Below are 15,389 nucleotides of genomic sequence, written 5' to 3'. Positions count from 1 at the left end.
GGGCAAACTCCCATGCACCCTCAAGTATCCGCGACCAGGACGAAAACCGCATTGTTCCTCCTGTATCCGAGGTTCGACTAGCGGACGAACTCTCCTTTCCAGCACCCTGGCATAGACTTTCCCAGGGAGGCTGAGCAGTGTGATCCCCCTGTAGTTGGAACACACCCTCCGGTCCCCTTTCTTAAAGATGGGGACCACCATCCCGGTCTGCCAGTCCACAGGTACTGCCCCTGATCTCCACCCAACATTGCAGAGGCGTGTCAACCAGGACAGCCCTACAACATCCAGAGCCTTCAGGAACTCGGGGCGGACCTCATCAACACCAGGGGCTCTGCCACCAAGGAGTTGTTTAACTGCCTCAGTGACCTCGCCCCCGGAAATTGGCGGGTCATTCCCCTCATCCCCAGACTCTGCTTCCTCCTCGGAAGACGTGTCAGTGGGATTAAGGAGGTCCTCGAAGTATTCCTTCCACCGCCTGACAATTTTCTCAGCCGACGTCAGCAAATTAAAGTTAAAGGCACAAATACAAGGAATTCAATTCAGTTTTATTTATGTTATGTATATAACAATAATCCCATCAAGGCACTTTTATTGTAAGGAAAGAAACTACACAATAGAGTGAAAACCCCAACAAATGACTCCCTATGAGCAAGCACATAAACACAAGGTTAAATTTCAACAGCACATAGTAAAGAACCACAATGGTCTAAAATACAGAAGAAACCTCAAATCTCAAAACCTGGAGCCAGAGAGCACGACAGGACTGTTGGGTTTTCTCTCTATTGTTGAAGGGTATTTACCAATATAAAGTGTCTTGAGGTGACAGGTGGTGTGACTTGGTGGTCTGTAAATTGAATCAGCTATGATGAGGAAATACTGACCTATTTCTGCATCGACTGAATTTGTGAAAAACACAACCGTGTAACTGTGTACAACTTAAAAACCTGCACTCTGTTACTGTTCTGTAGGAGTTACCAGAAAATGAACATCTCCATCCTCCGCTCAGTATCACGGTTGTTGACTGGCGTGCTTTTGGTCGCAGTACGCTTGTTGGGAACCACATCATCAACAACCTCAAAGCTTTCAAACCGATTCCACTTCCAGCCCTTCCTGCACCCATACAGACACACAAACCACCCAAAGACATCAGCACCCCTGGACCTGCCATGACAGTAGAGCCACACAGTGCTGAGGGTAATGCTAGTGTGTGTATTTGTTCATTACATAATTATTGGTTATGACATGCATATTAATTCAACTAGTTATGATCCATATGCATTATGGAGAACAGTGGCAGTCTTGCAGAGGATGGTATTTTGCTGAGACTTTGGAAAAGATCACCTGACACAAAAGTACATAAAGAATACAAATGAACCACAAAATGACTATAAAAAGGTAAAAACAACAACAACAACAATGCAATTATTTCCACTGATGGCTGTAGAGGGTCAAAAGCAGCCACTACATTTTCCTGTAGAACTGACCATTCTTGTACAAAGCACGCATTGTGCTAGATTAACAACTTGCTTAATGAATAATTACTTAATTCATATTTAATTAAAGGACAATTAGACTGTGGTTCACGTAATAGAAATACCCTTTTTGGTCAACCTAGACAGACTGAATTACCTGATGTGTCCATGTGCCGTTTGTCCGATTCCCTCCTTCCACAAAGATTTTCTTTTGAGGATATTTCCAATAGTAGGTTCACATGACAGCATCCTAAAAGCTGCCTCTTGTCCACCAGGACGGTCACAGGATTCTCCAGAGACTAGTTCGGCTGTAGCAGTGGCTAACCAAGATTTCCGGATCACTGTAGAGGATGAACCCCTACCACCCGCTCCACCACCTGCTCCACCCATTCCTAAGCAAGAAGCCAGGAAGAAGAAGATGATAGTTAGTTCACACAATAAAAAATGTTTCTGTCAGTCACATAAACTGCTCTCTATACATTTTTCAAATATGTATACATGTTTTAAATCCAGGAGAGCAAGGCAAAGTCCACCCGTAGTCGTTCCACCAAACGCAGGAAGCGGACTATCGCAGATGAATCAGCTGAGAGTGTCATCGACTGGTGGTCCAAATACTACGCCTCAGTAGAGAGAGAGGTATCTAAGATTGCTGGGCTGTTGTCTAAAAAGATCAAACAATTATTTAAGTAATTTTAAAATGTGATGTGAACATATGCTTCCCTGATTATGTTCCAGATCAAACGACGGGACAACTCTCCATTTTCTGAGGTCTCCAAAGGTACATATGATCAGTGCTTTTTGAGCAGCTGCTTGTGTTTTGTTCAGGGTCAAGGGTCAGTATTAGAGGACCGGCTCCCTATTTTGCAAGGTGTGAGTGACACAGTTTACAAAATTTGGGAAAATTGAAAAATCTGAAATTATCAAATTGGGTAAAAACTCAATCTTATAAGATACCTCTCCTCTCTCCCAGTTTGGATTCAGGATAATGGTATCCAGATTTTGCATAAAAAGCTTATAGTTGGGGTCTGATCACTCTTTTCACTTTGCACATGTTTACAGACAACTTCTGGACGTTTACATCGATATTAGTAATTATTAAACTGTCTCTCTCCCATAGTGTGCCTTTTGTCCTGCCTCCCTCTGCTGTCTTCTCTTTCCCCTCATCCCAACCGGTCGCAGAACAGAGCTGCCCCTCCCAAAGTTCTATCAGTGCTTCCTTCCTGTTGAAAAGGAGTTTCTCCATCGTTGCTAAGTACTTGCTCATAGTTGATCGTCTGAGTGTTCAGGTTTTCCCTGGAGTGTTGTAGGATCTTTACCCTACAATAGACGAGGAACAATTTCAGAAATGTGCCTTGTGTGAACTGAATAATGTGCAGAAAATAGCCTCTAACCACTCTCAGTCATTCTTCTTGTGATTTGATTGTGAGAAAAAGTATTTTTGACCCACCATCTTAAGTGTCTGGACCATATATAAAAAATGAGAACACAAAATTGAAGCCAACATTTTCAGTTTCTAGGTGCTACCATGTTGCATTTTTGGAGTCTGCACAGTGGGGACTTGAGGTGGAGTCGTGGAACTCTTTATGTAGCCTGGTTACTCCGTTTCCAGTTTAATCTCAATTTAAATTTGTAATGCCTCAAAAATCCTAAAAGTTCTAACAAAATATGACTATCAAATTCAAATTCAAATTCAAATTTTATTTGTCACACACACACAACCATACACAGTATGACATGGGGGTGAAATGCTTGTAGCTGTACAATGCCCGACCATTAAATGACAGAAGAAAAGTTTTACAATATTTACAATTTACAGTTTACTACAAAAATTTACAAATTAACTTAGGAATTTACAGTAAAGAATGTGCAAATAGCAGAAGAGATTATAAAGATAAGGATTATAAATTATAGGAATTATAGGATTATAGGAAATGTGTGGTGGTGCGTGTGGTGATGTGTGGGAGAGTCCAGTCTTATAGTGACGTGTGTGGGAGAGTCCAGTCCTACACCTGGTTCAGGCCCCGAATAGCCTGGGGGAAGAAGCTCCTCCTCATTCTCTCTGTTTTGGCCTTAAGGGAGCGGAAGCGCTTCCCAGACCTCAACAGTGAGAAGAGTCCATTGTTGGGATGGGAGAGGTCCATCATAATCTTCCTAGCTTTGGACTTGCACCGCTTGGTGTAGATGGGCAGCAGGTCAGGGAGCTCTGATTGAATGATGCGTTCTGCCGAGCGCACCACCCTTTGCAGATCTCGTCTGTCCTGCTTGGTGCTGTTCCCAAACCAGGTGCAGATGTTTGCCGTCAGGACGCTCTCGATGGTGCAGGAGTAGAAGTTCTTGAGCACCTTCAGTGGCAGATGGAAGTCTCTAAGTCTTCTGAGGAAGAAGAGACGCTGACGGGCTTTCTTAACCAGGTTGTTGATGTGGCAGGACCATGACAGGTCCTGAGTGATGTGGACACCCAGGTATCGGAAACTGTCCACTCTCTCCACTGGCGTGCCACTGATGATGAGGGGTTTGTAATTCCTCGCCTGCTTTGTAGTGAAGTCCACGATCAGCTCCTTAGTCTTGCTGATGTTTAGGAGGAGGTTATTCTCCTGGCACCAGGTCTCCAGGTTCCTAATCTCCTCCAGGTAGGCCGTCTCGATGTTGTCGGAGATCAGGCCCACAACAGCAGTGTCGTCAGCAAACTTGACAATGGAGGTGGTGTCGGATGTGGCTACACAGTCATAAGTGTACAGTGAGTACAGCAGGGGGCTTAAAACACAGCCCTGAGGCACTCCAGTGCTGAGTGAGATGGAGGGGGAGACTTGTTTTCCTACCCTCACTGATTGGGGTCTGTCCGTGAGGAAGTTGAGGATCCACTGACACAGTGATGAGCTGAGTCCTAGATCCGTCAACTTGGTGAAAAGCTTAGAGGGAATTATTGTGTTGAATGCTGAACTGTAGTCCACGAACAGCATCCTAACATAATTCCCTCTGCCAGTGTCCAGGTGACTCAGGGATGTGTGGAGCAGGTGAGATATGGCATCGTCTGTGGAACGAAGCAAACTGAAGTGAGTCGATGGTGGGAGGAAGTGAAGAAGTGATGTGATCTCTCATCAGTCTTTCAAAACACTTCATCACAATTGAAGTCAGTGCTACTGGACGGTAGTCATTGTGGCAAGCGGGCTGTTGTTTCTTTGGAACAGGAACAATGATGGACTGTTTGAAGCACGTGGGAACCGCAGCTTGGGCCAGGGAGAGGTTGAAGATCTCTGTGAACACCGGTGCTAGTTGATCAGCGCAGGCTCTAAGGACCCGGCCAGGGATTGCATCTGGTCCTGCTGCCTTCCTGGTGTTCACCCTCCTGAAGGTGTTCCTCACGGCATGCTCTGTGATGACGAATGCATTTTCTTCACTGGTGCACTCCGAGCGCGCGCAGCCGTTTGTTGTTTTAATTGCTGCGGCGTTGAAGCGAGCATAAAACGTGTTCAGCTCATCAGCCAGTGAAGCATCGGCATTCATCATTGAAGAAGCTGGTCGTTTATAGTCCGTTATAGTCCGCAGTCCTTTCCACAGGCTCCTAGAGTCGCACTGTCGTAGCTGTGACTCTAGTTTTTCCCCGTAGCTCCGCTTTGCCTTTCGGACCGCGCTGCGCACGTTGTAGGACGCAGCCTTGTATAGGTCCATATTACCGGAGACAAGCCCTTCATTGTAGGCAGCGGTGCGTGATCTCAGAGCGTCGTGGATGTTTTTATCCACCCACGGCTTCTGGTTGGGAAACGTTCGGATGATAGTTCTTTCTGCTGTGTCGTCCGCTAGTTTCCCGATAAATCCCACAACCGCTTCCGTAAACATGTTGATGTCATCAGAGCTGCGCCGAAACATGTCCCAGTCTGCGTCATCCAGTGCGTCCTGCAGCGCGGCCACCGATTGGTCCGTCCAGCGAGCGACCTCCCTCCTGATTGGTGGTTGCTGCTTTAGCCTTTGTTTGTAAGCAGGCATGAGGAAGATGGCGGAATGGTCCGATTTTCCAAATGCCGGCAGGGGCTGAGCCTTGTAACAGTTCTTGAACGGGGTGTAGCAGTGGTCTAATGTCCTCGTGCCCCGGGTGGGGCAGTTGATGTGCTGGTGAAGGTTGTGAAATGTCCGTTTGAGATTCACTCTGTTAAAATCTCCCATAACAATGAGTGCGGCATCTCGGTGAAGTGTTTGTTGATGTGTGAGAGCCTCATGTAGCTCACATAAGGCAGTGTCCGAGTCCGCGTGAGGCGGAATGTAAACAGTGCAGGCAATGACCGCAGTGAATTCCCGAGGGAGATAGAAAGGGCGACACTTAACGATCAAAAGCTCCAGATTGGGCGAGCAAGAGCGTGTGAGTGGGGAGATGTTTGTGCTGTCGCACCATCTGTTGTTCACCATCAAACACACTCCACCACCTCTTTTCTTCCCCTACTCCATTGTCCTGTCCATGCGGTAAACCGAAAAGAACCCCGTCGGCTGCACGGCGTGGTCTGGTATCGCTGGGTTCAGCCAAGTCTCAGTGAAGCAGAGGAGGTTGCAGTCCCGAATGTCTCTCTGGAACTGTCATGGACCCGGGCCATGTGGGCCCGGTATTCTCGGTTTTTGTATGTTTTGTATTTCATCCCCTAGTCATGCCTTGGTTCCTAGGTTCTTCTGTTAAGATGTTCCTTATTTGGTTACCTCCTGTGTGCCCCTGTGTAACTGTGAGCCCTCGTGTTTTATTCCATGTCTTCCTCAGCCCGTTATGTCTGTGTTTTTCCCCGTGCTCTCTCTCCTCCTGTTTGAACCTCTGTACTTCCTGTTTGACTCTGCCTGTCTCCCGTCAGTGTTATGTTCACCCCGCCCTGTCTCGTTATGGTTATCTGTGTCAGCTGAAATCATTAAAACTGGAGCAGCCAGGCAGGGGCAGGGGTTGTGTTTGCAGTTACGTCCGCTGGGTGGGAGTTCAACACAGCAACTCCACCTCAAGTCACTAGTGGACAGACTCTGGCTCCAAAAGTGTAACACGGTTGGCCCCATAAACTGCCTGTGCTTCAGGGGCAGAAGCTTATCTTTGTATCAGCATTAGCTAAATTCTCCCAGCAGCTGAGAACTGTTCACATTCCAGCTTAAGCCATGAGACCGGGATCGCTTTGTGATACTTTATAATAACATAAAAAGAGACAAATAAATGATAATGTGTCAAAGACTTGGTGTCAAAGTATTGTTTTCTGCGATAACCTAAAAATCATGAAATTGGGAAATATCAATTGGTACGCACTGGTTTTAGAAATAATCACCCCTTTTCTCCCCACTGACCCACACACACTGTTGTGCATTGCAGCTTTGTTGTACCACAGCTTGCTCAGCGATGGAATAGAATCTTTGGGTAAGGATTAAGATCTGCAAAAAAAGAGACAAAAAGATTTGAAAAAAGATACAACGCCGTGTCATTGAGGGTCATTTTTACTTTCTGGGAGTTGAGGTTCTGGGAACTGTCTGGTTTTGGTGCTACGATCCTGCAGACAGGTTTTAGCAGCTGTGTTTTGGCTAGTTTATGATGTTACTGGATGTGGTCCTCTCACTGCATGATCTGATTGGTATGACTGGATATTTAAGATGGCAGCATTTGAAAGATTTGACAAGTTCTTCTGAAAAACCCTGCAAGAGAATGACTGCAAATGTCGTTAAATAACAGACAACTTTTGAACTGTTGCTTCTGGTGAATAGGACAGTTCTGAGCTCAGGGCATGGCACTTCTTAACTAAGCTCGGTGGCTCACTTTGTTACCTGCTGTTAAATACTGTAGTCACATTTTCAATATGATTTCTGCTGTGTTTGGGCCTTTAGTTTTCACATTTGAAAATAACCCTTGTCTATTTCATCAGTCAGCAGCCAGTCCGATGGAGATAAGAAGAAGAGGCAACAGAAAGTAAAGGGAACGAGCATCAGCCCTCATACCAAATTAGCTACACTCAAGGTAATTTTTTTCAGAGATGATACAATTCTTGTACAGGTTTACTGGGCCCTGTTATGCTTTTACTGTCCAACCAAAGAATAAAAGGGGTACCATATGCTAGAAAGAAAAGCTTGAGTGAGTCTGATCTTGGCTCTGCAGCTGTACAACAAGGAGTTGGAGTCAGAGTTTGGGTCCTTTGATGACTGGGTGAAAACATACGAGTTGTTCCGAGGGAAAGCCAGTGAGGAAGAGGGATCAAATGAGGAGAGGTTTGTTGGAAAATTTAAGGTGAGATACTAAGTAATGTTCTTTGCGGGTACTACTTTGGTACTGCTCAACAACTAGCATATCTACACATAAATCTTCATGCTGTCTCTTAGGGTCGATTCTGCCTCTATAAGCTCGCTGAGGAGGAGGAGGAGGACTGGCATGAAGCAATAGACGCTGGGAGCTTTAGAGTCAACAGAGGAATCCCTCCCAACAGCTCAGTCCAAGTTCTCATACGGGTTTACATTGTCTGTGTGAGTCCTGCTCACATGGGAATTTTCTGCTGAGTTCTCTTTGGAATGTTTTACTTGAAAGTTGTAGAATAGTTTTCCATTGTACTGAGAAACAAAAAGAGCAGCGTTTAGTGAGGCTGACGTGATACAGCAGTTAGTACATCGCCTAACACCAACGTTAGAGGTTTAAACTGGTCTAGCTCCTTCCTGTGTGGACCTGATTGAAAGCACTTCCTGGATGTGTAGTTACACGTCTGCCTTCGCTCTCAAAGTGCTTCTGCAGACTTAACTATGTCAAAAGTCGCATGCAAGAAAAAACATAATGACAAGCAAATTATTATTAGTATTGGTCAAGTTACTTAGAAATACTAATTACTTACTAATTACTTCTCCAAAAGGTATTCCCATTACTTTACTGATAACTCATTTTCAAAAGTAATTAGTTACTTAGTTACTTTTAAAAAACATGATACACAACCCGAATACGTAATAAAGCAACAGACCTTTCAGCCCAATTCTATTTTTCTGCATAATCCATCGTTTGCAATGTAATCCAATGAAAAAGTCTCCTTTTAAAAATTGTTTCATGAGTTTTAATCTTTTACCTTTATGCACATTGCATCAAGCAAAAATGTAATTATATGCAACAGTCTTTGACTTGAAGAAATTCTCTAACATTTAAACCTATTTTCTGCATATTCCAAAAAATAATTTTTTGTGTTTACACTCTTTCAAATAGATGCAAGTAAAACACAGCAAAAATAAACCAATTCAAACATTCAGCAGCTCTTAAATCTATTGTCTATTGGGGTGGGTGGAGGCTTGCCAACAGCGGTCATGTCAGTGGGGGGGTCCGGGGGTTTCTCTGTGAATGTCACATTCCCGTGGCAGCGTGCTCGCTGCTCGCTCAGATTTGAAGTTTAATTTTTCTCTGTAGAAGGAAGTTTTCTTCCCACACAGAGTGAACATTACCTGAGAAAAGTAATCAGACTGCCCATCTCTGATTGCCACACAATTAAATTTAACTTCCTGGAGAACTCAGCAGAGTTTTCAAGGAAGCCATCACACATGTGAGAGCCTGCTGTGCGAGTGATGCCAGAGATTCAGGCTCTCACATCAGCTCTGTTCTCAAAGCTTCATTTTTCAAACAAATGCAGTTTAAAACAGCGCCTATGTTACTCCTGCAGCCTAACTCCATTTAACACTGAACCCGTCCATCACAGAGCCTGTGGTGTCACTGTTTTGAAAGTGACCAATCACATTAGGACCTCTATTCCTTTAGGCTCATTGACTAGCTGCACCACTCTGTGATGGAAACTGGTATTACACAAAAGTACCTTCGTTAAAACTGTCACCACATTTGTTAAACCCATCTGGTCTCATATTCAGAGGCCAAATAACATTCAGCACCAAGCTCATTAAAAGCTGTAGCAAAGCACTTAATTACATTTCAAACGGAGCTTTTCGTAAGCAACCAGTACTTTAATATAGGCTGTCCTTACAGCCCAAACAAGCACTGCAACACTTGACAACCACAAAAGCCCGACTGTGAACACCACAGCGAGGGCGGGAGGATGTCTCGCACAGTCTTCCTCAAGATTTACACTCAGACAAAAGGTCAATCCCTGATTCCCAGTCCCTTGTTACCTAAAGGAGGACTGTACTCTCCCCTTCCTGTGCATGAACATCTCTTACACTTGCCTGTTGATCACGCTTTGGTGACCTCTAAAAGGAGCAGCTGAAATAATAACATTAAGCAGTAGACATCTTGAACTATAGCATATTTTATAATGGAAGGTTTTAAAAAAAAGTAAACAGAAGAATTTACAAATAGTGCCGTTAAAAGTACTAGTTTTAGTCCTTGTTTGTGAGTTCTTTTATGATACCCCTTCTCTTTCCAGGCCTCTAACCTGCACCCAGCTGACCCGGATGGGAAGGCGGACCCTTACATTGTTCTACGACTTGGCAAAAATGAAATCAAAGACAGAGACAACTACATTCCCAAACAGCTAAACCCTGTTTTTGGAAGGTAAATAACTGGTAAAGCTTCTCAGGAATTGTCTCACATTTTAAATATGACTTCTTCTATTCTCCTTCTTCCAGATCTTTTGAGATGCAGGCAACACTTCCTCAGGAGTCTCTGCTGTCAGTGTTCATCTATGACCACGACCTGGTGGGAGGGGACGATCTGATTGGAGAGACCCGCATTGACCTTGAGAACCGATATTACAGCAAACACAGAGGCACCTGTGGACTCCCTGCTGAGTATAGTCTGTAAGCCTGGACGTTTGAACTCTTTCAGATCAAAGTCCGAGTTATTTATTCCATTTGGTCACTTCAATAAATTACTATCCTACCTCATAGTTACATTACTTTTTTTCTATTACATTAAACTACCAAATTCAACTAAAGGAGTAGAAATTCCAGGCATTTATATCCATCTACAACTCTGCATTCTATGAATCCCTCGCACTGAAGCGTTTCCTGTTCCTTCCTTGTTGTCTGTCAGTGAGGGTTACAATGCCTGGAGAGACTGTTTGAAGCCATCAGAGCTGTTGGCAAAGATGTGCAGAGAGAGCGGTTTGGACGGTCCTCACTTCAGTCCAGGACGCATCATTGTGTCAGAGAAGGTTTTCACTGGCAAAACGCTCTTCATGCATGAAGGTAGATATAGGGCATTCTAGATCAGCTGCATGATTATTTTTTTAACTTAACATTTAGAAACAGTATTCAGACATTTACTGCATGAGTCCACATGATACCTTTTAATCAGGTGCAATTCCATCTTTGTAGTCTAAAGCACTTGTCTGTCAGTATGAGTAGGAAAAGCGCTATATAAAATGTAAGTACAACACAATGTGAGAACAGTTGCATAAGTAATAAATATCCCCATCAGTAGCTGGAGATGTCATTTCAGTTTTAGAGAGAACACCAACAATCACTCGATCCCTATGATCCAACACTGTGGGGAAAGATAGTATAGATCAAGAAAATATGCTGGAGCTAGAACATGTATATAGGAGTCTGATTTGTCATTGTCGTGTGTATCCCTCAGACGAGCCAGTGGAGTCCTATGAACACTTGTCACTGAAGATCCTACACCGCTGGGCTGAGATCCCAGGTGTAGGATGCACACTGGTACCAGAGCACATTGAGACCAGAACTCTGTTTAATAAGGCCCGGCCTGGAATGGACCAGGTATGTTTGAGTTTAGTATTCTGGTAAAAAATAATCATTATTCATGCATTTACAACCTTTAAGCTTTTTGGGTTTTCTGGGTCAACTGCCTACATCTGTGTGCATGTACATGTAGGGTCAGGTCCAGATGTGGGTAGACATGTTTCCAATGGACCTGCCACATCCAGGACCTCCAGTGGACATTTCACCTCGAAAACCAAAAGGGTGAGACTTACCAAAACGTAATAAAACAATGTCTGTCAACGTTGTTTTGGCATGCGGTCATTCAAACTCAGATGTGTTTGTGCAGATACGAGCTGCGTATTATCATCTGGAACACAGAGGACGTCATTTTGGAGGACAGCCACTTCCTCACTGGTCAACAGTTCAGTGATATTTACATCAAGGGGTAAAAAAATCTATTTGTTCCTGGTATTTTTTGGCAATATAAATATTTTTTTTAGCTTTGGAAATAATAATTCCAAAACTAAAGTGACGTTTGCTGTCTGTTGTGTAAGCTTGGCTGATTCCTTATTGAACAGCACATTGAATGTACTGAATATATCTCTGTTAGCGAGTTAACGTGGATCGTGTGAGGGCTGCACGGTGTCAACACGTTAGCGCCTTGCAGCCCAAAAAGCTAAACTAGCTAGCTAAACCTTTATATAAAAAGCACTGCTAGAAAATCTCTCACCTTACCAAATCTACCGTTGTAGCTGGCTGAAAGGTTTAGAAGATGACCGACAAGAAACTGATGTGCATTACAACTCTCTGACTGGAGAAGGAAACTTCAACTGGCGCTTCGTGTTCCCCTTCAGCTACCTGCCTGCTGAAAAGGTACTCATATTTGTGTGATCTTTGGTCCTAGGAGCTCCGGCTCCAAGCCTGATGTAGATAAAATAGCTGCTACAGAATCACATCGTTACCAACTTTACCTCTGACAGGTAGTGGTGGTGAGGAAGAGAGAGAGTATTTTCTCTCTAGATAAAACAGAGCAGAAGATTCCTGCTATCCTCATTCTGCAGGTCTGGGACTTTGAGACACTCTCCTCTGACGACTTTCTAGGTGGGTATGCATAAGTGCCTATTCACACAGAGAGGCAATTATACACACACATTTCACTGATGAACATAAAATACTAAGGTGATACAGTGGTTAGCACTGTTGCGTCACAAAAAAGGTCCAGAGTTTGACTTCACTATGCTAAACGGACTGGTTATTGGACAGATAGGAGAGAAGAAGACAAGAAAGAGCCTGCAGTAAGGTTCAAGGCCGCGAAAAGGCTGAAAGTTGCGAGTCTCCCTGTGGTCGTCACAAAGCACCTCCCACACAGTAGACTCAAAACAATCTTCTAGAGCCTCCTCGCTCTCCTCCGACTATCTCTGCACTGTGCGGGTGGCTGGTGGCTCCCTGTGCACCAGGTTGTGATCAGATCTTTCCAGGGGTGGCAGAAGTGATAAACTGTATGCCTCTTTTGCGTTGGCATACAGTAAGTCCAATGTTTTATTGTCTCTGGTGGGCCATGTCACATACTGGGTGAAGGTGGGCAGTGTTGAGTCCAGTGATGCAATATAGTCCCCAGATGTTCAAAAAGGGCTCTCAGAGATTGCGTTTGCAGTCTGCTGACCACAGAGCGGAGTAAGAGGCTGCATCCGCATTGGCTGAGGGGGGGGCTACGCTGTTATCGCGATAACATGCGAGAATTCCCGGGGCAGGTAGTACAGACACATTTTAACGGCTAACAGCTCAATGTCTCTGCTGCAGAGCTGTTCTTTCACAGTGATGTGCCCCGATGCACCTTTAGTTCACAATCACTGAAGAATAGAAAGTGTTACTGCATTGTGTTCAGGGAAATGCTGCTATAATGGCATTAAATACAGGGACATATTGCCAATTTGAACGTATAAGGAGCATGCTTGAATCATTCCTGTGGAGGACAGGAAACAGCAGAAATTCAGGAAGACTACTCCTGCTAACTATTAACAATTACCCCCAAAACCTGAAGATGGTGCTAAATGTTTAAAGCACTGAAAGCAGAAGAAACATGAAGACATGACAAACCTTCTAAGACAATCTTTAATGGCAAAAAGTATTAGAAGTCGCACTGGAGAGTCAGGATGAATAATGGAGATAAAATGTGCATGACTTGAATGAAGGCAAAAACAACTTGACAAAAGAGATTCAGAGATTCTGGTGTTGGCTGCATAAAACACGGCAGTGCACCTGACTGACTGTGTGTCTGCAGGCACACTAGAATTAGACCTCCATGGATTTACTCGGGGAGCTAAAACAGCCAAGTTGTGTAAGGCGGACATGCTGACAGATGGGACTGAGAGAATCTCCATCTTTCAGCAGAAGAGAGCACGAGGCTGGTGGCCCTTCACCAAGTCAGGAGAGTTGACCGTAAGTACACAGTAACACACACATGCAGTGTATAAACAAATGTAAAAATAAAGTCAGGCAAATACAGATCATCAAACAATCGATCTTCCTCCAGGGGAAAGTGGAAGCAGAGTTCCATCTTGTGACAGCTGAGGAGTCGGAGAAAAATCCTGTTGGCCGTGCCCGCAAGGAGCCAGAGCCACTACCAAAACCAAAGTAACCATAACCACACAAGGCTCTGTTTATCTGTCAGAATACAATCTAATTTATGTACGAAAAATGCGTCAAAGGAATACAGGGACATTTCTGTAAATCTGAGGTATATTTACACATTTTCAATAACAATATTTGGGTAGCCTGGGGGTCCTTACTGGATACAGAGTCAACCCCCCAACCTGGAGCTATATCTATGTGTGCATCAATGCACACATAGATATAGAGAGAATAAACGGCCTGTTCCCAAAGATCAATCCAGGTGTAATCTCATTTACAAGAGAACAATAACACACGGCCAGACGCTCCCAGACCAGAGACTGCACAACACTAGATCCACATTTTACTCATTTACTTTTTGGTGCAGTTGAGGATATCATATTACTTTCTCTTATGTATTCTATTCTTTTCTATTCTATACTTTTTGATGCTCGAGTCATTTATCTTTTTAGTAATTTTTGCTCGGGTTTGTTTGGTTTTTTTATTGTCTGTGAGGCTGTTATGGTGGGAGAGAAGCTGCAGAGAGGTTTCTGGTCCAAATGAAGTCATGTGTTCAGGGGTTCACAGTTTGGTTTCTATAAATGAGAGCTGCTCCATTCAAAGTTTTAGTCTTATTACTCATATGCTTTAATTTTCAGACACAGGAGATTCACTGGTTTAATGTGCCAGAATAAAATCCCTCTCCCACTTGAGCTGTTCCATTTAACCTTAGTATTTAATATGAAAATGCCGTCAGTTTATAATGCACATCATCTGGATGCACCAGGACGCCGTTATGATTTCTGGAATCACGTTTTTAATGTCGTAACATTAGACACTTTCTCAGGTGACCCATTCAGGGTTGCTAAAGCATCGTAATCATCTCAGCCTGTAAGAATCTGTAATGAACTAAACCACTTCATTTGCTTTTCTCCTCTTTCCCGCAGTCGTCCAGACACCTCCTTCTCGTGGTTCGTTAACCCTTTCAAATGTTTCTTTCACTTGGTGTGGCGAAGCTACAAGAAGTACATCATCATCGGCATCATTCTGCTGATCACAGCGCTGTTCCTTGCCCTGCTCTTCTACACACTACCCGGAGCCATCTCCAACAAGATTATCAGCGGCTAAACGGATAAACTATGTGTGTGTATGCTGCAGCTCTACAGCTTTTCCAAATGATCAAAGTCTCCATTTTTTGAATATTGAAGTTGTGTAGATGTTTGGTCTCACTTTTTAAAACAGTCATTTACATCAACGGGAATAAGAATGAAGGCTGGCCATTTGCTTTTAATTCGTTCTGTGTCTGAATAAATGTTTTCCAAATGTTACTAACCAGTGAAAGTTAACATATTAACATTTTAAGATGATGAAAATGGAAAACAAAATCTGTTTAACCAGAATAAATAAATGTGAGTCAATAACACGTCTGGATTTCATACCTTCATTTATCAGGCACACGTCATTCAGCAAAGACCGAGTACAAACACATTATTACTTACAGTAATTACTTCTGTAATTACTTTACATGTCTTTGAAGTCCTACCATTAACTAAAGCTTCAATACTGTTGACCATGATATATTATTACAGTGATAAGAGCATGCTTTGGGAATTAAAATACTGTGCTGCGGTGGTTTGAATCATATCTAACAGACTCCAGTTTGTCCATATAAATAGGGAATCCTATACAGACTCCACAGGGTTCTGTACAAGGACCAATTCTGTT

At 43.6% G+C, this 15,389-nt stretch overlaps 1 protein-coding gene across 5 annotated transcripts in view; it reads left to right on the top strand.

Moving 5' to 3' along the window:
• The window catches only part of fer1l6 (fer-1 like family member 6), a 68,467-nt gene extending 53,380 nt beyond the window's left edge, over positions 1–15,087 (top strand). For 3 of the 5 annotated variants that reach the window (XM_082507931.1, XM_082507934.1, XM_082507933.1), the window contains 19 exons: positions 969–1,194; positions 1,748–1,896; positions 1,986–2,108; positions 2,208–2,250; positions 6,799–6,843; positions 7,343–7,434; positions 7,573–7,701; positions 7,794–7,934; positions 9,815–9,942; positions 10,017–10,187; positions 10,423–10,577; positions 10,969–11,111; positions 11,227–11,315; positions 11,401–11,499; positions 11,807–11,927; positions 12,035–12,155; positions 13,336–13,493; positions 13,588–13,688; positions 14,612–15,087. In XM_082507931.1, the coding sequence (XP_082364057.1) occupies positions 969–1,194; positions 1,748–1,896; positions 1,986–2,108; positions 2,208–2,250; positions 6,799–6,843; positions 7,343–7,434; positions 7,573–7,701; positions 7,794–7,934; positions 9,815–9,942; positions 10,017–10,187; positions 10,423–10,577; positions 10,969–11,111; positions 11,227–11,315; positions 11,401–11,499; positions 11,807–11,927; positions 12,035–12,155; positions 13,336–13,493; positions 13,588–13,688; positions 14,612–14,792 (2,415 nt within the window). In that variant the 3' untranslated portion in view covers positions 14,793–15,087. Of the gene's footprint in view, positions 1–968; positions 1,195–1,747; positions 1,897–1,985; positions 2,109–2,207; positions 2,251–6,798; positions 6,844–7,342; positions 7,435–7,572; positions 7,702–7,793; positions 7,935–9,814; positions 9,943–10,016; positions 10,188–10,422; positions 10,578–10,968; positions 11,112–11,226; positions 11,316–11,400; positions 11,500–11,806; positions 11,928–12,034; positions 12,156–13,335; positions 13,494–13,587; positions 13,689–14,611 lie in introns of those variants that run through there. The other 2 variants (XM_082507930.1, XM_082507932.1) reach the window with 2 other exon arrangements.
• Positions 15,088–15,389: the final 302 nt, after the last annotated feature.

The sequence above is a fragment of the Aulonocara stuartgranti genome (genome assembly GCF_965226115.1).
Source record: "Aulonocara stuartgranti genome assembly, chromosome: 16".
In the NCBI taxonomy this organism is placed as follows: Eukaryota; Metazoa; Chordata; class Actinopteri; order Cichliformes; family Cichlidae; genus Aulonocara; species Aulonocara stuartgranti.
This window is presented reverse-complemented; position numbering and strand designations above follow the sequence as displayed.